General features: G+C 36.7%; 1 protein-coding gene across 8 annotated transcripts in view; it reads left to right on the top strand.

Moving 5' to 3' along the window:
- The window catches only part of LRBA (LPS responsive beige-like anchor protein), a 466,837-nt gene that overhangs the window by 366,505 nt on the left and 75,117 nt on the right, over nt 1–25,215 (top strand). For all 8 annotated transcript variants that reach the window (XM_054824979.1, XM_054824981.1, XM_054824982.1 and 5 more), the window contains one exon: nt 1,224–1,376. In XM_054824979.1, the coding sequence (XP_054680954.1) occupies nt 1,224–1,376 (153 nt within the window). The remainder of the gene's footprint in view (nt 1–1,223; nt 1,377–25,215) is intronic.

Raw genomic sequence — 25,215 nt, forward strand, 5'->3', positions numbered from 1 at the left:
AATGACAACTGACAAAGTTGATGTCTGTTTGCGAAACAGGGAAACACTCCGGTTATCCAGGAGAAAATCCTTACGTTTTTGAGCTCAGTTTTGCTTCCTAGCATGTTGGGTTCAGTTCTGCGCTAGTTTCTGTACCATTTTCTGATGAAAAAATTCTTTGTTTGGCCATTACTATAACTTTGTTTTTCTCATAAGACCTGGGAATTCGAATTCCTTTGCTGTATGTGCTTGCATTTTTTCCTCACCCGTGTTTAGTGTAGCAGGCTCTGCCTGCAGAAGCGCCAGGACTGGCCAGCCGTGGAGGTGTTAAATGCCACGTTCCAGTCCCGCTCAGCACAGGCCTACGGAGCACGCTTGCTTAAAGCCGGGATGATCCTGACAAGGAATTTAGCACGTACACAGGCCTTGTAACCATGAGAAATTCCTTCCTTTTTCTCTTGTGTGTGTGTGTATGAAATCATGCATGATTCTTCCCTGTAATGATAGACTGGGCACATAATTCAGTTAATGACCTTTCCATGAAAGAAAAATATTGACTTGATTCAGCTTTGACTGTGGGTTTGTTGGGTTTTTTCCTGAACATGTGGTATAACTCCAGGTATTTTAGAATTTACAAAAAAAGTTATTTCTGGGCATTGAACAATCTTAGATAATAGCCTAAACATAAAGTTCTTAGACCCCTGATGTTAGAGAGACTAAGAATATAACTGGGGTTTACACCTTTGTTGTTAATACGTATGACTTTACTTTCACCCAAACTATAGACTGCCGTTTGTGCGTTAACACTTTAAAATGTGGATTGTATTAAAATGTGAAAGAAGCAGTTTTCCCCAACTTCTTAACATCCTTGGTTGTCTGTTGCTTTCTACTAAAAATTATTTGTACCATGTGATGTTCACTACTTTAGTTTTATAAGTTTCTCTGTGCATAATATGCAATCAAAACCAATGTTATGACTTTTTTTTTGTTTTAAAGCCTGTTGTGTCTTAGTTCTTTGTCCTGTTAAAAGCATGATAAGGATTTATCATGTCTAAAGGTTTAAATTTTAAAGAGTATAAAAGAGGGGATTTCCCCCCTCGGGGCGGGGGGGAGGGGGATGTCTGTGGGAAGATTTTGTATATTCTCTTTGCCTAGTGCCATTCTAATGATTATTTTTTTTAACATGACAAAGTGCATCCTCTGTCAGAATTTATAACATGGCATTGTTTTTCATTTATCTATAGGAACTGATTCCTGAATTCTATTACCTCCCAGAGATATTTGTCAACAGCAACAATTACAATCTGGGAGTGATGGATGATGGAACAGTTGTGTCTGATGTTGAACTTCCACCATGGGCCAAAACCCCAGAAGAATTTGTTCGCATAAACAGACTGGTAAGATGGCTATCTTCTATTGTCTGTCAAGTAACATTTGTCTTGCAAGATTCTTCTGAAATCATTTGGATCTTTGCTTGCAATATATAGCTGTTTATAATGTATGTAGGACTATGGCTGAAATAATTTGAATAAATGTTAGATTTACAAGTTTAGGAAGAAAAAAGGCATATAGCATTGCTCATTCTTCAGAATTGCTCAAAAAAAGTTTGAGTGTGGTCTAAATACGGAGGAGATCTTAGCCTATTTGTATGTCAGCTCTTGCGGTGCTAAAGAGCTAATAAAATCATCACTTTAGAGAAGACTTGAAAAAGCTTATTTAATCATGGAAATATTTGTCACTGATTACTTAAATGTAATTTTAGGGTTTTTTAATTTTAGCATCCCTTTAACTCCAAAGATTAGTGAATGCCTCAGGAAAGAAAGTTGCATTTTAAATCTTCTGCCACCTCTTCCATTTCTTCCATTAAATTGATATTTTTCTGAGCGGTTTTTACAAGAGAATAAAACTGAATTCTCCATTGCCTGCTTCCTTCCCCAAACCTGTATTACTGTTTTCTTCCCTGTTTTGGAACATTCTGTTGTTAGCAATGCCTGTCTTCACTGTGCCCTCCAGGCAGTGCAAAGAATTACGGAATAGCTGTTATAGTATCATTGTTGGTGCTTCAGCACATTCTCAAAGCCATTGTATTAAGCTGTTCTCAAAATGAAAGGATTCTGCATCAGTGGCATTCTAAAATAAATAAACTAAGGACTCTTTTTTTTTAATAAATCTTGAAAAATGATGTTGCAGTTTTCATGTGATAGTCAGCTAACTGGGAAATACTGAATTAAGGCATGGAAACTGTAAAAAACTTTTGAGATACCAGACTTAGACTTGATAACGTCCTGATATTCCTAAGTTAGAAAATGGGAATTGAAAAAGTTCTGTTCTTGGCAGAATATCAGACCTGATATTCATAAAATTGCAGAACAGTCACATCAGAAGAAATCTGTGATTTGTAAGTTGTCAGAATGCTTTACACTGCACTTTTACTGGTGATGTGATACCGTGGTCTTCAGAAATGCTATTTGGCCTAGATTTCTGCAGGCAGTTGTGGGGTGCACCATAATAATCACAAATTATGTTAGGTGAATTTAGTGTTTTGCTTCATGTAGAAGTATGTGCAAATTCTATTTAAACGAGGTATGAAATAGACTAACATTTAGCAGGACTACTTGGCAAACCACATTCAAACGCAACTTTTGATCTTAAAGTTGCGCTGAGAGGTGGTAGGTTAGGGAGTTAGCCTGACACCTTTCTGAGCTTGGCGTGCGTTGGTGATGCAGGATAACCTGAGAAATGAAAAGCTGTGTTCTTAAGCAGACTTGTCAAAGACAGCCTGTGGCCTTGATCTCTCACAACTGTGGTATTTTAGCTTTTGCCTAAAATACAGTTCTCATTCTGTTAATTACAGATCTGTCTTTCCCCACTGTGAAGTTACTCTCCATCCTAATCCTCTTCTAGGATTTTAGCTCTTAATTTTCTTTTCCTCATTTCTAGCCTTGGTGCTAGGTTTTTCTCACCCTCACCTCTCTGTACACTCTGATCTACCCTTCCCTCATCTTTCCATCATTTCCCAAAGCCTTTGCTACTACTGTCTGCCTTTCTTGCAGCTCTCTCTGATATCTCTCACTTGTGCTATATTCTCAGGATGAAGTGCTTCATCAGCAGGAAGCAGCTGCTTTTCGATTATTACTGTTAAACTCTTGGGCACAAAATGGAAAATCCCTTTAAAGTCTTCTCTTAGGGAGTAATGATCTCATTCCATATTCCAAATGTATTTTTTTCTTTTTATGTACAATCTACAATAAGCGCATCTTTATTTTATTAAATCCTGATAAAAAGCAGTTCAGAACACTCTAGAATGAGGGAAGTGCTTGTTACATATCCTAAACTTTCATTTCAAGAAAAAGTAATCTGAAAACAGCAGTATGTTAACTTTTGTATATTTGAATGATGAAGATTAAAATTACTTTGTCATTTCCTTAATTTCACTCAGCATTTCTCATGAAACTGAAATATCATATTTATTATCTAAATATAATTAATGTTTCCTTCTCATCTACTTTTTCCCCCCCAAGTAATTATTCATTAGTGATTGTGAATTTTGAAACTATTTTAATCAAAAAGACTTTGCTAGTAATCTGCTTGGCTTCATAACTTCTGCTGTGGAAGTAGATCTCGCAGTACCACTTATCAAATGGCGTATTGAAAGGACATACAAAGCTTGCCATAAATTCGAGTTTTTCAAAACAAAGAACTTTTACAGGAACATGCAATTTTCAAGTATCACATGAGTGGACAGAACAGATTATTATTTTTTTTAAGGCTGAAGTTAATTACAAAAATAAGAAACAATTTACCAAGTGACCGTGTATTAAAGCGTGTCAGACACCATCCCTTGTGGTGACACCAGGTCCCTGATACTGTTGCTATAATTCAGGTATCCAGTTTTGGTCAGTCTGGTAGCATTAAATTTTAACCTCTGTGCCAATGAATTGCGTTAACTGATTCTGTGTGACCTAGTTAACCTTATCATGGTGGTGGTGGCCCTGTGAGTGCTGGTATGGGTGATGGCCTCGGGAATCTGCTGGCTTTGCAGTGGAATAAAACCGAGAAAATTGCATGCAAATATTAAATTGCCTTTTCCTGTTAATACTTGGTGGATCGGATAGCATCAGCACCAAATCAGCATCATTTTATTTTTAAGTAGAATAGGTGTGTTTAGGAAGAATGCTTAAACCTCATTTCCTCACAAATACAATCAAAAAAGAGCTTGCTACAATGTGGCTTGGGCTGATTCATTCAGCTAATATTTCCTTACAGCTTCCTGGTTCAGACAAAATAGTGATTACAGTATTTTAAGTGCTCATTTTGGAAGCTATCACACATAGCTATTTTGTACCTTTGCATTCCAGTTTACCTCTTTAAGTCCACAGATCTTATACAACGATTGGAGCTCATGAAATGCATACTACTTTGATCTGTGACCTTTTTGTGGTGCTAATCGGGTTCCTGATATCATTATACCTTGCTCATTAATCATATTTCCTGCAGCCCGTCAGCCAGCCAGACAGCCCAAGCCCCTGTTTGCAGCCTTGTGTTGGCAGGCTTCTGCTTTTCCAGATTATTACAGTGTGATACTTTGGCTTCTCATAACCAGACCCGCATCAAGCTGTGTGCTACAATTAAAGTCAGATGGTCCTCAGGTTGAACAGGGATAGACCCTTGCAGCTGTCTGTCTTTCTGGAACAGACCGGCACGGGGAACAGATGATATGTAGGACAGCGCATAATAACAGCTTGTACAGTACCGGGTCAATAGCAGAGGTTCAGAATGTTAATTGACAGGCTGATAGCTGATTTAAAAGTGATTCCCAACCTATTCTTAATTCTATAAAGTATGTATTTTAATTGAAATAGATCGTTGCATGTCCGCTGTGTTTGCTCTGAGAGAAAAAGCAGAATGGTGTATAATTAAAACTGGGGTTTGATTGATGGAATGTCATGATGAGCTGAATGATAGCATCAGGATGTCATTCTAAGCAATACAAAGAAGTGTAAAATGCATGTATTTCTTCTGCATACAGTTGGTACTTTGTATTAGTTTGTGATAGCACAATATTTTATAATAGCACAAATCAATGGGGGGGTGGTTAGGATATTTTTGTCTGAGACAGACTGCAGTTTGACGGAAGAGTTAATGGGTTTTTACCATTCTGAAACCCTATTATATACCTCTAAAGCTCCGTATGATATTTAGTGCCATAGAATAACTGCTAAGATATCTGAAAATATTTTTCAGTTTATACAGCTGCAGTGTATTATTGTATAATTCCGTCATTTTATATATATGTGTGTGTGTGTGTGTAATAAGAATTGTAGTATTAGTTTAATAAAAGTAAAAAAACTCACAAACTTTTAAATAAGATAAAATTATAATTCCTCCCCCAAACAAAAGAGAAAAATCCCAGATGCAACATACTATTGCATCCTTACTTCACTATTTCAAAGCTATGATATTTTTAGGGCATTAGTATGTGAGCAAAGGGGAGAATGCTAACTGCATCTGGTATCTAATAAAAAGAAAATACTGAACGATTTTTTGGATCTCCCATGCTTCTGAGAGACCTGTAGGAAAAAGAAATGGGAAGTAAACTGGGAAGGGAAGAGTATAGAGAGATAAATGTTCAGATGTTGTTTGGATACAGACACCTTAAAAACTATAGCAGTAGTTGTCAGACACTGAAATAGCCATATCCTTTGAAACTTAGATTTTTCCGGGGTCTTTGATTGGCTTCACAGTCTTAGTTATGTTAACTGCCCTCCTTTAGAATAATTTTCTGATTTAGAAATTTAAATCCACTTGTTGAAGTTAGTGATAATTATCCCGTTAAAGCTGATAGAAATTTTGAATGCCCTTCTTATCATGCATGACAAAGTAGACATTCGCAAAGACCAGGTGCAACCCAAGGAAAAGTCCCATATTTCCCATTGATAATTAGGAATAGCTAAAAAAATCCCAATAAGGCAGTTCTGTTTGTTCTAAATGGTAAAGTGGTGTGTTTTGTCCTGTCATTGAAGGTTGGATGTCTGAATAAGTAAGAATTAATTTAAAACTATTAATCAACTGATAATAACTAAATTTCACACAGCTTTGATGAGCCTCAGCTTTTTGAGAATTAGATTGCTTCAATGATAATAAAGTTGTTGAGGTATGTCAAGACAGCTTTCCACAATATATCTCAATTTAAGTATTTTAGTGCTTTATTGCAGAGTTAGTCCTTTCACGATTAGTGGTTTATCCATTTGTTTCAATGCTGGGGAAAATGCAACACAAATGTGAAAGGCGATGAGATTACTGTGCTGGATTGAAAATTTTTAAATCCAATTTTCAAATAATTGAAAATGCAGTGATTGGAAGCTAGGACGCTTTCTGAAACAAATGAAATACTTAAATACATAAAGGTACTATACACAGAATTTATCCTGGCAGGATAAGTAAAATTAAGAGGGTAGGCTAGCTATTCACCCTAGTACAAATTTTAGTGGAGCAAAATGAATCAGTATTAAGAACCACTGATTGGTAAGAAAGATCTACAATAAGAATTAGAGGATCGTTATTGGTCGATATGGTGCGTTACTCTTTAGCACAGGCTACTCCACCTTACACCAGAAAATACTTGAAAAAGTAACATTCCCTGCCAGCTAACACACCAGCAATACTCAGAACTGCAGTTTTTGTGAGTCTTCGCTCTCTCCTATCCATGGAAAGTGAACAGATGAAAAAAAAGAAATGTTGGTTTCAAGAGCATTATGCTACTTTCAATCTATTAAAACTATTGCTATTAGTCAAATAAAGATATTGAAGCAGCAGCAAAGGCAGTGCCCGTAACTTGGTATGTACTGGATTTTTTGTATTATCTTGGAAAAATCTCTCCATGATATTTCTCCTGGTTCCACAGCTGTGTATTTACAAAGGTGTTACAGCAAATGCTGTAGAAAATCATGTGGATATGAACAGTATGAATGCACACAAGTGCAGACTACTAGTGATAGATTGCTAGATTATTAGTCATATATTGCTGGTAATATCTTACTCGTTAATTAAGTTAAAAACATTAGAGAGCAGGAAAAAAGGCTAAAATGAAAACTGGGTTAACTAGCAACATCAGAGTTGTTATCTGTGCAGCACCTACTTTGAAATTCTAGTTTAAGCAGGATTGGATGTAGTCTGAAAAAGCTAGAATGCAGATTGGTCTGTGTACGCTGCGTGATGAAGATGCTTCTGGCGATCCGAGCTGACCTGAAATGTTTGCAGAATTTGAGTGTCGAATAGAGGGGAAGGAAAATCATAGCTCTGTAAACTCTTCGCTCAACTTGGGCTCTTCTAGATGGTTCTGTTGGCATGTTAGATATCCGTTCATCTAGAAAGAGGTGATGGATCATGGTGAAAAAGGAGAAGAGTTTTGATACCAGTTCCTGAAATATATATACAATTGAATATATATTGCTTCTATTTGTATTTCTGATGTTTGGTGATTTCTTGTGGCTTTTCTTTGGAAATTATAATCCATATAGAATATAAGATTTATACAATATCCTCTGAAAGGAGGATATCTATTAACTCTATGAGCATTTTAATTTTTAGAAAAAATAACTTTCATAAATACGTAATATAAAAAGTAGGTTGGAAAATAATCTGTAACTTCGCTTTTCCTGGCAAATATTTGTATTTCCATGCTACACGTGTGTGTAATGCATTGAAAACAGGTATATATTTAAACATAACTATTGGCGATGCATCTTAAAACACTATGCTGCGTTCATTTTATGTTGCTTTCAAGCTGTGACTATGGAAAAAGGTTTGTGCAGGAGGTAAGGTTCCTCGTATCAGGCAAAATAAACATTTCCGTTCACAGAAGTCTCAGAAACTTAACAGTCTAATCCAGAATGCTGTCAGGAATATTATTCTTCAGCAAAGTTGAGTGTGAAAGGTCCAGCCTGCTGGCATATTGGACTTCATGTATTTAAAAGTGTGGTATTGTTTAACACATTTTTTTTTCCTCATCTGTGAAAACAAGGCAATCCTGGGAAGCACCATGTAGGTACTTAACAGGCAGAGGAGCACAGGAAGTCTCTTAAACAGTAGAAGATATGTAGGATGGTGTGTAAATTTAAGCAGCAGGATTCCTTCTTTCCTCAAAAAGTGCTTCCGTGACTGCAGCGTGCAGTTCTAGTGATTGTCTGGTTTTCCGTTTCAATTTGTCCATGTAGAATACCGACGCTGGCTTAAACCCGTTTGTTTTGCACCTGAGCTACGGGGTGTATTGGTACAACTGTGTTACTGTACCACCTACATTCATTTCCTACCAACTCAGCTGCACGTGTAACAATTTCATCATCTGTGTTTGTCGCGGCAGGATTTTTTTGCACTGATAGAATTACCTCCTAAAAGTAAGAACCTTTGTTGTCTTTCACACAGAAATACTTGTGTGCGGGCTAGAATCAAGAAATACTGGGTAATTGTAAGCAGTCTTTTGATTTAGTTTTCTCATGTATGGATCTGATTATTAGCAGAGAAAGGGAGAGGAATCAGACCTTCGTTACATATTTTTAAGCATCTTATTCAGATCTCATATGAAGATAAATCTAGAATAAAATTAGTAATGTCAACAGAACTGTACTTATATTAAATTGGTGCAAGTGAAAACCTGACCTGTGGGTATTCTAGAGGGAAAATAAAAGGATCATTCAATATAAGACATTTTTGAAAAGTAGAGACTGAATATTTCTAAAGGAATGCGATATGTGGCCTATTAGAAAAGATTCTGAAAAATCTGGGAATAAACAAAAGTAGACCTAATTTTCTGTGTGTACAATTGACTCTGTGTGTATAAGAATAACTTGTTTTTATTGAAGTGCCATCTAAGAAATATGGTCAGAAATTCATGTTTATTTAAATCCAATTCTGTTGGAATGTTGGTTTTACTAATTTTCAGCAAGAATTTTTATTGATTTAATTTGTAAAGGAGACTACTATACAAAGACAGTCAAACACAATCAGGAATATGAGGGAGGTAATGAAAAGTGAACTTGAGCCATGCCTTTGAGTAGAACTTGTTCTAAGAATGCTGAAAGCATTCAGTTTGGGTTTCATAACACATCAAAATATGCTCATATTGGAAGATGGGGTTTAGCCTGGAGAAAAGGAGACTGAGGGGAGACCTTATTGCTCTCTGCAACTACCTGAAAGGAGGTTGTAGTGAGTTGGGTGTTGGTCTCTTCTCCCAAGTAACAAGCAATAGGACAAGAGGAAATGGCCTCAAGGTGCGCCGCGGGAGGTTTAGATTGGATGTTAGGAAACATTTCTTCACCGAAAGTGTTGTCAAGCATTGGAACAGGCTGCCAGTCACGATCCCCGGAGGTATGTAAAAACCATGCAGATGTGGCACTTAAGGACATGGTTTAGTGGTGGGCTTGGCAGTGTTAGGTTAACTTGATGACCTTAAAGGTCTTTTCCAACCTAAACAATTCTGTGATTCTATGATAATACATATGATGGAATACATTGAAGAGGTGCATCTGTATGACAAAGATAATATATAGTAAAAAGCAAAAATGTGATGATGTAAAGAAACTTTTTTTACCTAGGTAGTGTATCGTCATTTGTTAATCCAAAGCATTGATCTCACTTATATCCAATCCAGATATGTATATAGGAAGGGAAGGCAAAGTTTGGAAAATCTATTCTTTCCATAATAATCCTCTCATTATGTCTTGTTTGCAATTCCTACCATCTCTTTAAACTCTGAACATAAGTTACTTTATTGAAATTACAACTAAAGTCTGGACTTCAAGACTGTAAGCAGTGTAAAATAAAAGTCCACACATGCTTACAGTTAAATAATTTCTAAAAGTGTGATAGATGCCAGTCATCCTGAATAAAGAGAACATAATGGAATCATGGAATGTGATTTCCTGGGCAGTCTATCTGACTTTGCTATTATGGAAAAAAAAAATAAATAAAGAAGCTGGTGTCAAAATTTGCCAATCTTTGTTATTCAAAAAATTCAAGGTATTAAATAATTCTAGCATAATTCTCTCATATTTAAAAACCCCCACAACCTATCACATTTTTAAAATAGTTTAAAATACTTGCTAATCATTATGACACGACACAGTTATCTGTAATGCATCTATCTTAGTGAAGTCTGAGACTAAACAAGGTGAGCAGGAGAAAAACTAAAAAGTAGAGTGCAAATATTTTAAATGAGAGCAAAATGAAAAAAAAGAGGTTAAGCAGAAAAAAAAGTCAGGATGGATGTAGAAGAGCCAAAAGGAAACTAAGCCTAAACTAAAACTATGAACATTCAAGAGAGTAACGAGAGATGCATTAATAGGTAAGAGAATAAGGTAAGAGAATTTATCATAGCCAAGATAAATAGTAAAACATGGAGGAGAATGATACGCAGTTGGGAAAGGTTACAGAAAGCAAAATGATAACATAGTTTGAGCATATACAGTTTAAAAAAGAAAGGAAAACTAAGGTAGGTAAATTTGCTTTTATAAAAAAAAAATCATTGGAAGCAATCTAGACAATTAAATTTGCTTTCAGCTCTTTTGTTGTTTGATGTAGTAGAACTCGTGTTTGAAAGCGAGTCCATGGAGGACATTAAAGTTATTACTGTGTGAAATGAAGTGGGAAACAATTGTGCTGGAGCCATTGCCCCATTTAACAGGTGTTCACTAAATCTGTCTGTCTTCTGTTTGTCTGTTCTCCGAATGCTGTGCCTGGGCACTCCCCGTAGACGGTGTTCTGAAGGATGCTGTTGAAAATTTATTTAGAATTTCAATTAACATGGCAAAATTGCATCACGAGCTCAGGGTAGGCAAGGGAGAAAAAAAGTTTGAAAATTATGGCGGTTTCTTACCAGATTTACCAGAGCTACAGTCTGTGATTAGAAGCTGCTTTGCAAAGAAATATTGCAACTTGTTCTTCCTGTAAGGTGAACTAATGACTGTCAGCAATTCCATACGACAGCATGTACTGGTGAGACACCTGGAAGGATATGGTGGTGTTGCATTTGTTTCAGTGTTGTCTAAAGTTATTTATAGATCATATGTGAAAATACGCTGCTAAACTTGAATTTAATAGATAGTTTGTTCTAAATAAAGTATTTGTAATATAGTCGGAATGTAGAGAAGTTTCCATCGTAAGCATTGGAAAAGAAAGTGAGATTTTTATAACATTTGCATATGTGGAGCCGTGGAGAAATAAACTGAGAATTTGTGGTCTTCAGCTGAAGTAGGGGAGGGGTTGAGAAAACATGGCCATCTGTGCCCTACATGGAAGGATTCAAAAAAAGTCAGCTGAGACTTTGCTTTCAGTGCTTTTCCCTGGCAAGACTCCACTTTTTGAAAGCCTGGGATAAGGAACAGTAATGTTGGTAAAACCATCTGGGGTACAGAGAAAGCTTATGACAATGATACGGAGGTAGGAAAAACTCTTGTATGAAGAAAGAGTTTCTTCTTCCTAGAAGAGAGGACAATAAGAAAGAGCACAATAAAAGCATACAAAGTAATGACTAGTACTGAGAAGAAATGTCAGGAAATTACATTCTGTATTTCATAACTTAAGGACGTAAAAGTTGCTTGTGAAATGAAAAATGGAAATTTGCTACAAGGTATTTTTTTTCAAAGAGTCTGTAATTAGACTCGGGAACATTAAGAGTAACAACAGGAATTAAAAGGGGACTGTGGACGTTTATACAAATAAAAAGGTATCTTGTTGGTTAGGCAGTAAAAAACATGTAATGCGAAATAGAGTATCTTACATTCAGTGGTTAAGACAAGCTCTAGAGGAACATATGAGAGTTTAATGAGAGAAACAGCACCCCACCTCTTCTTGCTCTAATAAACAGCAGTCTCTTTATCTTGACCTTATCAAAATAATGATGCTTTAGTCCTGTACAACAGATCTTCTGGCTTTATAGAAAGGAAAAATCTGAAGACATAGCTCCAAAACGTAGGGGGCTTGCAGGGACATAGCTTAGGTAAGTCACTCATCTCTTCCCATCCCTCACCGCATTTCCTCATCTGTGTCTTTGTTCAGGAACAAATGTTTGTGAGGCTGTACTTTAAACTAGATCACTGAAATTATATGAAAAAGCCTTGTTTCTAGATTATTATTTTAGTGACTGATTTACAATATTGCTCCACCGGTGGGGGCATTGACACAGATAATGGCATAGTTAGCTGCAATGCAGTGCAAGTACAAACATTTCAGAGTGGAAACTTAAACTATTTTCTTTGTCAAAGTTGGTATCTCATTAAACTGCAGTCAACAGCGTAGACTTGTAGAGCTAGACAAACTCTAGTTAGCTGCGTTTCTGATATTAGTTTAAGCACTCTGCAGGGAGTATCGTACTGCTGCTTGAGGAAGTGTAGCGTCAGGCTCGTGATGATTATGCGCTTTTGCAAAAGCAGTGGGTGGAAACTGATGGAAAACGTTGCTGCGCCCTAGCCCATCTGCTCAGCATCAACCTCCTGCTAGATATTCCCTCACATCTGCCAGTTGTTACCCTTTAATTGGAAGTTCAGGTGTAGCCCTTTTGGTTTAAGGAGAGGCCGAACTAGCCCATCAGTCAAGTAGGAGAATGTATTTAGAAAAACAAATGCAGGCTTTTGGCAATCAAGGTCATGCTCACCTGAGTAATAAACGTACTGGGCAGTTAGTTCCTTCAGTCAGATGGTTGGTCCACCCTTAAATCAAGGACTGTGAATTCTTTTTCCAGTTTCTCTTTCTGAAGCAATTCATGCAACCCCAAATCTCTTGGGTTGTAATTTTTCCTCTCAATCTGTATTAGTTAAAAGGGTGCACATGCTAGCTGCAAGGTACCCCTTTAAGTACTCACTTGCTGACCTGTTGAACTGCACTAGTAAAATTTGTGAGGTATATAGTCAATTACAGAACCAAATCCAATAAAAGACCAGTTTTAATTTCCTTATTTCATTCTCTAATAGCTACAAATACTGTATGCTCTGCAATTTAAACCAATATATTTGTTCTGCTTTTGACGCATGCAAGTTCCCTCTGAAGTAGAGGACCGTTAGTAGAACCACCAGAGCTAGAATTTCTCGTGCTTGTGCTCACCCGACCCTTTCCAGGTTAGTTTAACTAGTTAAAAAGATGTTTTAGCTCTGTAGCTTGCTTCAGTTTGACTTCAGTATGTTAGGGAGTCCTCGTTTGCCAGTGTCTGTAGCAGATCTGAGGCATAGTAGCTTTTGGCAGAGTGAAGCTTTAATGAGCAACAGAGGCCAGGTTTATCTTCCATTAACGTAGCTGCTTTGTAGGAGGATATTGGACGGTATCTCTATAGAAAGGTAAGGTTTAGGTATCTCAAGGCTCTAGAACCAAGCTATCCTGGCTTATTTCTTTTTGGAAGTAATTTTCGTTTCTCCATCTTAAATACTAAACTTTCAAAATGAATCTCCAACATATTATTTATACAAAATCTAGCTATCCCTCAGCTTTTTTTTTTCTTCTCATTCTGAATTTTATTTCCTCTTTGGATTTTATTTAGGTAGACTAGTATTGTTAATAAAATGCAACAGCTTGTAAAGCAAGATTAAAGATATTAATAATAGCAAAAATATAATTGATGTTCAAATAGGTCATAAGCAGACAAAATTCTGCATAGCTAAAGTGACATAATATATACTCTTGTGAGGTTCTTTGTGTTTGTCCCTGTCCAAATGGGTAGGATTTCTCTAAGCCGCAGTTTAGAAGAAATTTTGGATCTGATCCAAGGTAGTTGTTAGTGAGAGTTGAACTGGGCTCATAAAAACATGAAAGGTTCAGCAGCATGGAAGTAGTTTAGAGGAAGTTGATTAAAAATATTAGGAAATTCAAGTGGGTTTAGTTTTACAATGTGTAGAATGAAAGTAATGTTGGAGGTTTTATTTATAATGTCTTTATTTTTAATTAATATAAAATAAAGCATTCTCCATTGTATAAAGGAAAAAAAAACCAAACAACAAAACAAAACTTGTGTAATTGTTTCAGGGGTGTTCCAAACAGTATACCTAGAATAAAATAGTGTAAAGTATCCAGTTTCTAAACATCTCTGAAAAAAATATTACAAGTGTATAGCAGAAGAGTCCTTGAGGGCAGTGAAGCCTCCTAATCGCTACTGACATTATCTCTTGCCATCTGCTTTCTGAGGCAGAATAAGAACTTTGTAATGAGGATTAGGAATGGAAGATGGTGAGAGCACGCTTCGAGAGTTGCTGGAGTGTTCTCTGCTTTCATAACAAATCACAGAATAACTTATTTAATAATTCCTTTTTATTACATTTTGCCCAAACTAGTATAAATAAGCTAAGAATTAATTTTTGCTGCATATTCTGATAGGGCTATTTTACTTACAATCAGTTAATTTATTAAACTTTTCTTTAAGATACTAAAAGCACATGAACCTAGCCATACTGCAGTGGACTTGGATGTCTGCACTGTCAGTATCCTCCCTTCAGACTGATGCACGCACGTCATGCAGGCACACCCTTGGGCTGTGTATACACCAGAATTAAGCCATGATTAAAATCCATTCCAAAGCTGCATGCAAACAAAGCTCACATCCAGAGCTTTTTTAAGCCTTGTTTTACTGCTAGTGTGGACAGATCCGAGCCATTCTCAGATTTTTAGCAGATTATGATCTTCTCTGGCTTTACTTGTGTTTATTGAACTCTGTCCCGGTTGCAGTTTGCCCTGTATGCATTAGTGGTTTAGAATACATTTAGAAGAGAGCAATATTCAGATTAAATCTTTCGAGTTCAGATGTTTCTCTCCCAAATATAGCGAGAAGTTCATATTTTATTGTTATAACCACAGGTGACCACTTAATGGAAAAATTCACTTTGCGTTGAGATTCCTCCCATGGGACATGTCACGTAACCTCATTATGACCCGTATATAGGCCCTTGTATCCGAGGTGTAAGTAGTGTGCTGATTTCTGTTGTTTTAGCGACCACTTTGATATTTTGGTTATGTAGAAGACTGCCATGAGCTGGGCTGTTCCCTAGAAATGAGTAAATTCCAGGTACTCAGAGGTTAATTTTATTGCTGGCTAGATCAACACAGTCATGTTAGCTCAGTTGTATATACGATACTATAAATCCTGCTGATTTTGCTTTGATTTATACACCTTTCTGCTGCAGCGTATGTAAACATTATCCTCATTTTGGTTGATCTGGTGATGGGCAGGCATGCTAGAGCATCAGATAAAGCCGCCTGGCAAGCTGGGTCTTGCCGTGGTCTGCCAGATGGCCATCTCTGTTATATGTCAGTTTTCTCACTTCCCTAACAAGAGTAAGTCCCGATGTAGGAGGAAGGTAAGGAATGTATTCCATTGGTATTCCCTGAAGCGAGCCACGGGGTTTCCTGGAGATGGATGCTTCTTTCTTAATTGCACATCTTTGACTGAAAGATTCCCCTTATTCCTGCTCCTTTTATCATGAGGTTTAGGATGTTGGAGAAGCAGAGAGTAAGTGAGGAAAAAATACAACTTAAGTAGTGTCCAGAATTTATGTTTGCAGGGGCCAGTTATGGACTGCAATGAAATACTACATATTGGGAGTTTCAAGTCCAAAGATCACTGCAAAGAGGCTAAAGATGGTGGTGGCACATGAATAGTGAAAGAGGAGTGTAGTGGCAGAAATTTGTGATACAGGCAGAGAAGCAGAGAATTTCACAAGAAGCTAATGAGAAACTACACCGAGGAGTCAACAGAGTGGCCAGAACTGTTCAGTTCTTCTGGGGCTTTCTGTGCTATTGTCTGTAAATACAAAAATGACAGGGATACAGGAAGGATTGATAAATGAAGACAGCTTTAAAGTCTCCAGTGATTACATGGAGATCCTAATTCAGGAGCCTAAAATGAAATCTATTTGCTATCTTCCTGAAATCTTTGGTTCATATATTAGGTATGAAGTTTGTAGTGATATCTGGTGTCAGCTAGAAGATTAACACAACTCCTTTGGTCTCCACAAAGGACTCATTCCTGAAGTATCTTCTTTTAAAAAAAAATTGCCATTTTTTGTAATGAATAAGTATGAGAAATGTAAATGCTGCTATTAATTTTAACAAGTAAATTTTGGACATAAAACGTGTCATGATGGCATGGATTTTATTCTGGGATTTTATTCTCAGTAAAGACCTTTATGTAATCTTACCAACACAATGACTGTTGGAGCCTCTTACATGTTCTACATGATGTGAAAACACTAAAAAGATAACTATACAGTCTTACATAGTTTAAAAACTAAAGCCACCCTGCCAACATACAGAACTTAATTTGTGGATCCCACAGAATCTGATTATACTAGTAATACCTTCTGAATGCATTTACTAGTAAGATGAATGTAGCTTCTTTTTTCACTGTCCTTTAAAATTCTATTTTGGATTTGAAATGTTAGGATCTGTGAAATTAAAATTCTTATTTTCAGAAGATGGTTGTATTTCTATAATACTTTAATATAAAATCATAGTGGACTTCATTAACATAAAAAGTGACTGAAAGACATGGCATTTTTAACACGGTGTTTGAGAACAGAAAGAACTGCCCCTTTCACTTATCTGATCACTTCAAGCATGTTAGCTTTCTATCTTTCAAGCAGTGGGGTGTAAGCAAATTTCAGGAATTTTTAATGTTCTTGGAGTAGGCTGTACATTTGTGACCCAAGGATTAGTAGATAGAGGGTAATACCTCTTAATTTGGGGTCACGAATGCTTAGCGGTCATGTGCTGACCTTACAGTCATTACATGTCTGAATTCACATCATTCAGTTGTTTGCTTTGGTAGCTGAGGGGCCTTTCCACAAAGCCAGCCACAGGAAAAAGTTAAGAAAGTGTATTTTGGTTCTGAATTCTTTCAGAACTGTGATTCTACACCACCTACTGCTTTGGGTTTTTTAATTTTTTTTAATGAGTTTAGAAATCAACTGCAGATTGCCCAGAGACATGTTCATACACTATGTCATACAACTCAAGTGGTCCATTTTTCTCTCTTTGTAGGGTTTATGCAGTAAGTTCATGACTTCAAGTACTTGGAAAACCAAAACTGAAACTATACCTGTATCCTGTGGATACACTTCCCTTTAGCGTATGCCTTAACACATAGCCTCTAACTAAATGATCACATGCTGTTATTTTTCTGCTGGCTGTATTCAGTCTACAGGATGAACAGATACTCAGTAATTTTTTTCTCCACATTGTTACATTTATATAGCTTCAAACCCTATTTATGGCACACCGTTTGAACTCTGTTCTGAAAATAGCATCCTACGTGGCCTTTTCTTTAATATTCCCTCTGTAGTATCTGAATCATCCATGAACATTAATAAGTTTACCTTTACATGACCTTCATGGGATGAGGAAATTGTATTATTCCTATTTTATAAATGCAGAGGAGGCTAAAGATGATGATCTAGCATCCCTACTAATTCTGGGTGTCTATTTTGAGAGTATTAAAAGGTGACATTTTTCAGAGTATTAGGCATTCTGTAAATTCGGAAAGAAAAGACAAAATGTTGTTTTTAACTTGGGTCAATTCTCATTTCCTTTGCCATTCAGCCCAACAAATAAGTTGTGTTTTTATAATTAGGGTATTAAGAATAAGTGGCTAGAAATAGTGTGACAGGGCGAAACTGTTTAAGTCACTATTGCAGCTGAAACCTCAACAAATCTTACCCTGACCATGAAATACGGTGACAGTAATCATGGAACTAATCACAGTTTAAGAAACCTATGTATCAAATCAGATACCCCCAAAAATATAGATTGACTAATGAGTACTTGTAAAAAGGTTGGTATAATTAGAATTAGATGGCAATCCTATAGCAGGGATGAAATCCAGCTTTCTGGGAAAAGTTGAGTTTAACACAAAAGTTTTTTCCCTCTAAATGTCTTGAAAAATCACGTAGCCACTCTCTTTGTGGAAAAGGAGACATGAAACTCTTTTCTGTTGTTTTCTGGGGTCCCAATGTGGAAAAGACCGAGGGGCTCTCATACAGCTCTTACCAATCTTTCCATGACATAAATAAACGGACTCTGGATTTGTAATATTACTTATTTTTTGTTTACATGAAGATACCGATTTGTTTATCTACGTGCAGTATGATTATTTGGCATTCCATGAAATGATACAGAATGGGAGGATTACTCTGAAGGCCAATGTGCTAACTAACCAAGTGCATTGCCAAAAATTTTACAAAGATACTGTATTTCTGAGGATTTTAAAGTCATATATTCTCTTAGATATGACATGTCATGTGTCTTGCTCTTAAACTACGGTGAAGTATTCAATATACTTACCCTTTTTCTGCAATGGGTTAGACATACAAGAAAACATATGTAAATATGACTTTGTAGAATTATTATTTTTTTTTTCTTACAGAGTATATGAGGTTGGTTTGTTTTGATGGAAATAGGTGGGAAAGAATTGGTTACATGTTTTCAGAAATTTCCAGAGAAACCAGAAATTCCTTTTAGGTGAGAGTGGATGGTTGTTTTGTAGTAGTCTACATAAAGGTTTTGATTTTTCCGGGAAAAGTCTGGAATTTATCACTCAGAATAAGTAATGTGCAACAGGGCAAAAGAGGGTACTGTGACACTTAGGCTGTCGGTTACATGTTTTCTTGGAAGAAATCTATTTTATTGAATAGAAGTATTCTGTAGGCTTCTATTAACAGCCACGAACACTGCCAGAGCAGAGGAATTGAAAAAAGATAATGAATCTGCCAGACCCTACCTACAAAGGTGAATGTGCCACTAGAAATCACATTACCCTGGAATTCCTGATCGTTTCAGACTTTCAGATTTGTTGGGAAAACTCTTCACCTGCAGCAGTTAAGAGGTCAAAACTATTGTAAAAATTCCAAGGTCTGTTTCTGCTGCATAAGAAAACATCTATGGCAGGGATTTTCCAGCATTTTTTTTTTTTCTAGGACCCCATAAAATTTTCCGTTGAAGGTGCGTTTTCCTTTATAGCAAATTTAAGCTGACTGACAGTAAGCCAAGACTTTCCTTAATTACCCTTTGTGGTCCCTTAGAAGTAGTCCATAGACGAAAGGCATCTGCAAACCACAGGTTGAAACCCACTGATTTAAGGAAGTGGCAGTAGTTAATTGTTCCTGTGTCATTGTCAAAATGAGCATCAATTCAGTCTTGTGATGAACTGTCTTCTTGCTGTGACTAGCGATTATGGTTTTGTAGTGGTATAATTGCTAGTCTAATAGAGGTAACTAAGGTTAACAACAGAGATAAGTAAATATCATAGAATTATTTCCTGCCTTTATCCTGGTGAGATAGCAAATATATTAACAACAAACCTCCAAATTTATTATGCCCTGAAGGAGGGTATTTGAGCTTTACTAATATGAGACAGATTGCATGCAAGAAAAGCCCTAGTAAACATAACTTTCAGGTGATAGTTTGTTTTCACAGGATTATCCCATTAAAACTTGTGCAGGGTTTTGTAAAGAGCTATAGGAGCTTTTATTAACCATCATAACTCTAAAGATTTTACTTGTTGATACTGAACGTGGACCTGTACGACATAGTTGCTTTGGCTGGTTGAAAAATAGTGCTGATTGTAAATTGTGAATGAGTCTGTGGTCTGCAAAAATAGCTATAATAAATTGTAAGGTATGTGTTGTGCATGCTCATTTTCCAAACAATTTTGGAGTTGTTTCAGCCCAGAAGTGAGGCCTTTTCTGTTGCTGAATAAAATGAGTTTATCAAATTGGAGAGGAATATGTGGTTACATCTATGTTTAATAGCTTTACTCCTTTAGCAAATGTTGAGATTGATTTTTTAAAAAAAAAAAAAAAAAAAAGGGCAGAAAAGCAGGGAGATACAAATGAATTGTAAGTACATCCCTAACGTCGGGTTTTGTACTCCCATACGTGACACGCTGGCAGCACCTCCAGGCACAGGCTAAACGCCGATTCGTTTGGGGCACGTAAACCTGGATCTTGCAAGCCATCAGAACGGAAGAGCGTGTTGTGCCATCCCCCCGGTTAGGCAGCCACCGGCCCAGGCACTGAGCCACTAGACAGCTGTGCAAAGTAAACTCAGTTTGATTAGTACAGCATGAGAAATAAATCGTCTCGCAGGTGAATATTTACAGCGCTTGTGTCGATGGTTGCTGTTACAGAAAGAGTGAGTAGTTGTTGCTTCTTTAGGAATGAGATTGGGAGCGCCCAGCCTCGTGGCGGCAGGTATGGCCATTTTTAGTGCTCCTCCAGACATTGCGGAGGATAATCAAAACAGTGGTGGCATGTAATTTACTGAAAAGCATTTCATTATTTAGATGGCTGTGGAATGACCAAATCCAACTGGTATGCAGGTGGTGATCTGGTAGTTTTGAAGCAGATGCAGTTTTATAATGCAGGTTTCAGTTCATATACTGGAATGACTTAAAACAGCTATATTTTTTTTTTCCTAGCAAGCTATAAATGAGTCCTTGGTTTGCAGTTGTATTCAATTATTTTAAACCTATTTACAATGTATTCTATTGTAAAGCTATGACCTTTGATCTCCAGAATGGGTGCATGTCTTTTGTGGGAAGCAGGAAGTCTTGGGGCAAGTGACACTTGCAGTGCAGTTTATTTTACTTAGACTTTGATTCTCCCCCCCCCCCCCGCCCTCCCTCCCCCCTGTTTCTAGAACCGAAGACAAATTTCTGTTTCTATTGGATTATAAACAGGTTCTGGATAGCTTCAGCTGCTGCATAGTGCAGTGATATTTTAATTTGCTGGGTAGACATGTTTACTGTGTACTGTGTAGTTTATGAGTGTTACCATAAATGAGGTAATCTTGCATCTTGGTTTCCATGTGTGAAACATTACATGAGCTAATGCAGCTGCACCACTGCTCCTTGGATATTAGTAGACTTTATTTGGACATAAAGTTTATACTGAACTGCTTTAAATATTTGTGCTAAAACTGGTAGTGCTGCTTTTTTAATGTGTTTTATATGACACTGACGGATGCCAAAGTTCACAAAGCAGTGTAAGAATGTATAGTGGATTTCTGCTTTGTACCCCGTTGTTCTCAATAATGGAGATTCCAGGGTGAAATAAAATTAATGACAAAATTTTTAATTTATGTTCAGTTAGTGTTTCAGGGACTGGTTCATATTAAGTATACATAGGAACAGTAGCTTTCTTAGCGTACTGTAGCAGTCCTAAAAACATGCACGTTCTCTCCAAAATCTGGATTTAGAATTTGAAGTGACACATACGGGTTGTGACAATACAGAGAGAGAAAGTTGATTTCTGCTCAGTGTTTGAAGGAACATGTAATGATTTTTCTGTAGCTTAGTTTTACCTACCAAAATCCTTGAAACATCGTATTTTTTAAAAGTCTATGATTTTAGCATCTGTGGCCATGTTCTTTTTACTTAATGAAAAATATTGCACATTTTCAGTAAATGTAGCTAGTTAGGAAGGTGAAAGCTGTAATACACAATAAGCTATAAAATGTGTCAGTGTATTTTCCTAACTCTAGTATTAACACTTGCGTGTAATTTCTTGGGTTGAACTTAATTTACGTTCTTTTTTATAAGTCAGAATAACAGACATCTGTAGAAAGTACATTTAAAAAGACACTAAAATTGTTTTGTATGATAAAGTACTTAAAAATAAGTACTAAAGAAACAGGTATACATATATCTTCATAAGCAACTTTAAAAGGGGCCCCTCCTGCTGAGTATGTGTTCTGAAGTTCTCCTGCGTCATCTCATACTTTCCTCAAAACAGAATCAGAAATTATTGTTACGACTTCTTCTTTTTAAGATAACATCTGTTTCATTATGGCAGTTCATCTTTAAAACGCTCACCTGGAGAAAGTAACCCGTTGTTCAAGGAGCAGCGGGATTGCTGAAACCTGGTTTCCTACATATGCATGTCCTTTGCTTCTTACCCTTCAGCCCTTGGCAGTAACTTCAGCTTCTCCCAAAAATTCCTTATGACACTGCTCCTGGAGAAGCACCATCGCTTTTGGGGGCTGCTAATGAACTGGCCGGTGTGCGCGTGCTGCCTCACCAGACAAAACCACATGGATATTAAGGATACGTGCTGCCTGGCTTTCCCGTGGCGGGAGGCATCCGTTTACCCCTCTTGCCTGCGTCTGACCATGGATTGTCGGAAAAGCTGTACAAATGGAATTATCTTTGAGACTTTTACCCATCTTTCAAATCTGCTTGAAAGAAGCTGGAGATTTCCATGTTACTCAGGGAGGAATGGGCAAACAGGTGAACTGACAAGGAACTTGGCAACTAAGGCTTATTTCCTTAGGGAACAGACTTAAAAATCAAATCCGAATTCAGTATTTTAAGCCTTTATAGTTCCCACAGAAGCTGAACTTGGCACGCAAGCTTTGAACCAACAAATCATTCTCAGGAGTTTTACAACTGGATTTGTACCAGTACTTGAATCTTCCTTTGTTGTGGGGTGGGTTTTTTGTTTGTTTTGTTTCTTAATTCTTTTTACTTGTATGATGGATAGTATGGATTTCTTTGTTAGTGTGTAAATTGTACTTTAGCTTCTTACAGTAATTTTGCTCCTCACATGTATTTGTCATTAATGATGTGGCTAATCAGAGGGATGTGGAGTTGTTTCGCACAGTTGGAAAAAAATGACCGTCTTGCATGGTTTTGATTTTGTTTTGCCAAAGTCCAAACCTGTGCATTTTCTAAAGGGGAAGTCTTTGGGATTTAGGTATTAAAAAAGGAGAGGCTTGCTATACGTATGGAATTAATGAAGTCCTTTATAACAGAAACAAGTTTTTGAATTCTAACTATTGGAAATATTTGTATTTAATACCCCTGTGTGTGCCGAGATTAACGTAAAGGCTTAATGTAAACTTAGTTGCTTGTTTTCATATTTTTATTAATTACATGCTTTTTACTAGGTGTATTAAACAGTTTGTTTCCCTTGAGTGGTCCAGCAGCTGCAAAGCCTTTGAAAATGTTCGTTAGTACATGTCTCACTCAATATAATGTGAACCCCCCACCGTTTTATGTAGAAGGATCTTTAGGTTATATAGTGAAGTTAGTCTACAATCCCTTTTTACTTGTAGTTCCCAGTAAACTTTGTCTTTGAGGTTTTTCCATTTTTAATCTCCAATAAACCAGACTTTCTCACTTTAAATTTTGCCATAGTTTGGGTTTTTCCTTAAGCTGTTGCTCTTGAATGTGTTAGTTTGCAGGAGTCTAGCTTTTATCATTTATTAGTTTCTAAAGCAATTTTCTAATTCTGTGGATAAAAGGTTGAAAATGTAAACTCTGAAACCTCAGATCTTCCTAGGCAAATAAAAATTACACCATTTTTTGAGGTCCAAAATTTTTTATAACGATTTTCAACTCTCTTGCATAACTGGAAAGAATGAATTGTGGCTTTTGGGGGCTGGCAGCGTGGCCCCTCTCCTTCCTCCTCCTGGTTTCCTCCTGTGAACTTACTGAAGGGATGAAGGTCTCTGTCTTCTCTTCCTCCCTCTTCCCCGCTCCTGAGATTGCGGTGACTGGTCAGACAGGATTTGTGCCTGAGGGAGGATACCGTATTGGGCTGCATTTACCTGGGCAGGCAGCCACCATCAATGTCTGTTCCTGGTAATTCTGAAAGTTCCTCGTCTTCGCCCCATTTGAAGGCTTTTTGCTGTGTGCTTTCATATTGCCCACGCAAGTTTTGTGCAGAACTAAATACTAAGCATTACATTGTAATGTTATCCTCCAGTGGCAACGACAGGACTGGAAAACAAACACTGAAACACAAGGCAGCTGATGAGGAAGTTTCTGTCCATAACCGAGTCACAGGCTTTTAAGGAATCTCTTTTCTACAAGCACCTTTATTTTTCTTTTTGTGCATAGAGTGTGATACTGAATTTCTTACATATATCCTCTGCTCGGGACCAATAAGATAATTGCAATACTTAAAAAAAAAAAAAAATTGATTTTAAGAACCTTTTACATTTTAGTATTTCTAGTCTTCCAGTGTCCAGGAAAATATTTTATCAACATCTTAACTTTCATGTTTGGGCCAGAAACAGATAGAGTTATGTCAAATATAGAACCATACAATTTTAACTGTCATCATGTCTTGATAATCATTATTTAATCATTATCGTTCCCACATATACACTTTCATTTTTGCAGGTAAAAAGTTTTTATCATCTTCCTCTCTGTCTGTCTGTGTGTGTGTGTACGTAATAAGCTGAACATTTTCTTTGGAGGTTTTTAGTATTGCTATAATCATACACTAAAAATTTCATTTCAGGTCACAACAATAGGGCTTTTCATATGTAATTTGAAGGATAAATCAGTAATTATGCATTTAATTGGCTAATAAATCATAGCACATATCCCTTATTTTCTGTAGTGCTGTGCTAAATCTTTATAATATGTCCTAGTGTACTTTTGTAAAAGAAAACTAAATGGCTTGTTTAGTGTATGTACAGTGCACGAGTGACATACATATGTAAGGCCTTCTATGGTGTTTACTATGTTATATGAGAAGTTCCTGTGATTACATGCTAGGGATTTTATGAATGTACATTGTAAAGGAGATATTGAAGTTTTAGATTGTATACTGTATCATGTATATATTTAGTACGTAAATAACCAGAGGGGAGCTTGCTCAAGGTAAAGCGAATTTACAAAAAAACCCACGCAATAGAACTTTTTGAAATATATGCATTTGTGATTCTGATCATTACAGCATCAATTCTCAGATTTTTATGATTAATTCTGTTAATTTTGAAAGTGATTATTTAGTTATGATTTTTTTTTTTAAAATTGGCGAACACAGGATTTATTTAAATGCTTTAACCTAAAGGTTTTAGGTAGCAGAATCTCAGCCTGTCATTTCTATTAACACTGCAGGTTACGATACTTCAGTGTTTCCAGTTTTCATTTCCTTGTGAGTTAGGGCGCGGGGTCGTTTGATATGTTTGTTTCTCATTTAAAGGTTGAAATTTTCCAAAAATATTTCATGATAAAATAACAGCAACATTGCCACAATTAAATGATGGATACAGACCAGGTTAGTTACAAAAGAATGAAATGTAGAAGTAGGCGAATCTTTTTCCGAGTCACTTCTTTCCCACGGAAAGGCAGTGGTCATTTCACTGTTTGCCTGCATGGGAGGAAACTGGAGAAGGTAGTTGTTCCAATAAAAATTGGGATTAACGTAACTGATTTACAAGAGTTTAAGGCATGAATTACGTTAACTTATACAC

The sequence above is a fragment of the Grus americana genome, chromosome 4 (genome assembly GCF_028858705.1).
Source record: "Grus americana isolate bGruAme1 chromosome 4, bGruAme1.mat, whole genome shotgun sequence".
NCBI classification, from domain to species: domain Eukaryota; kingdom Metazoa; phylum Chordata; class Aves; order Gruiformes; family Gruidae; genus Grus; species Grus americana.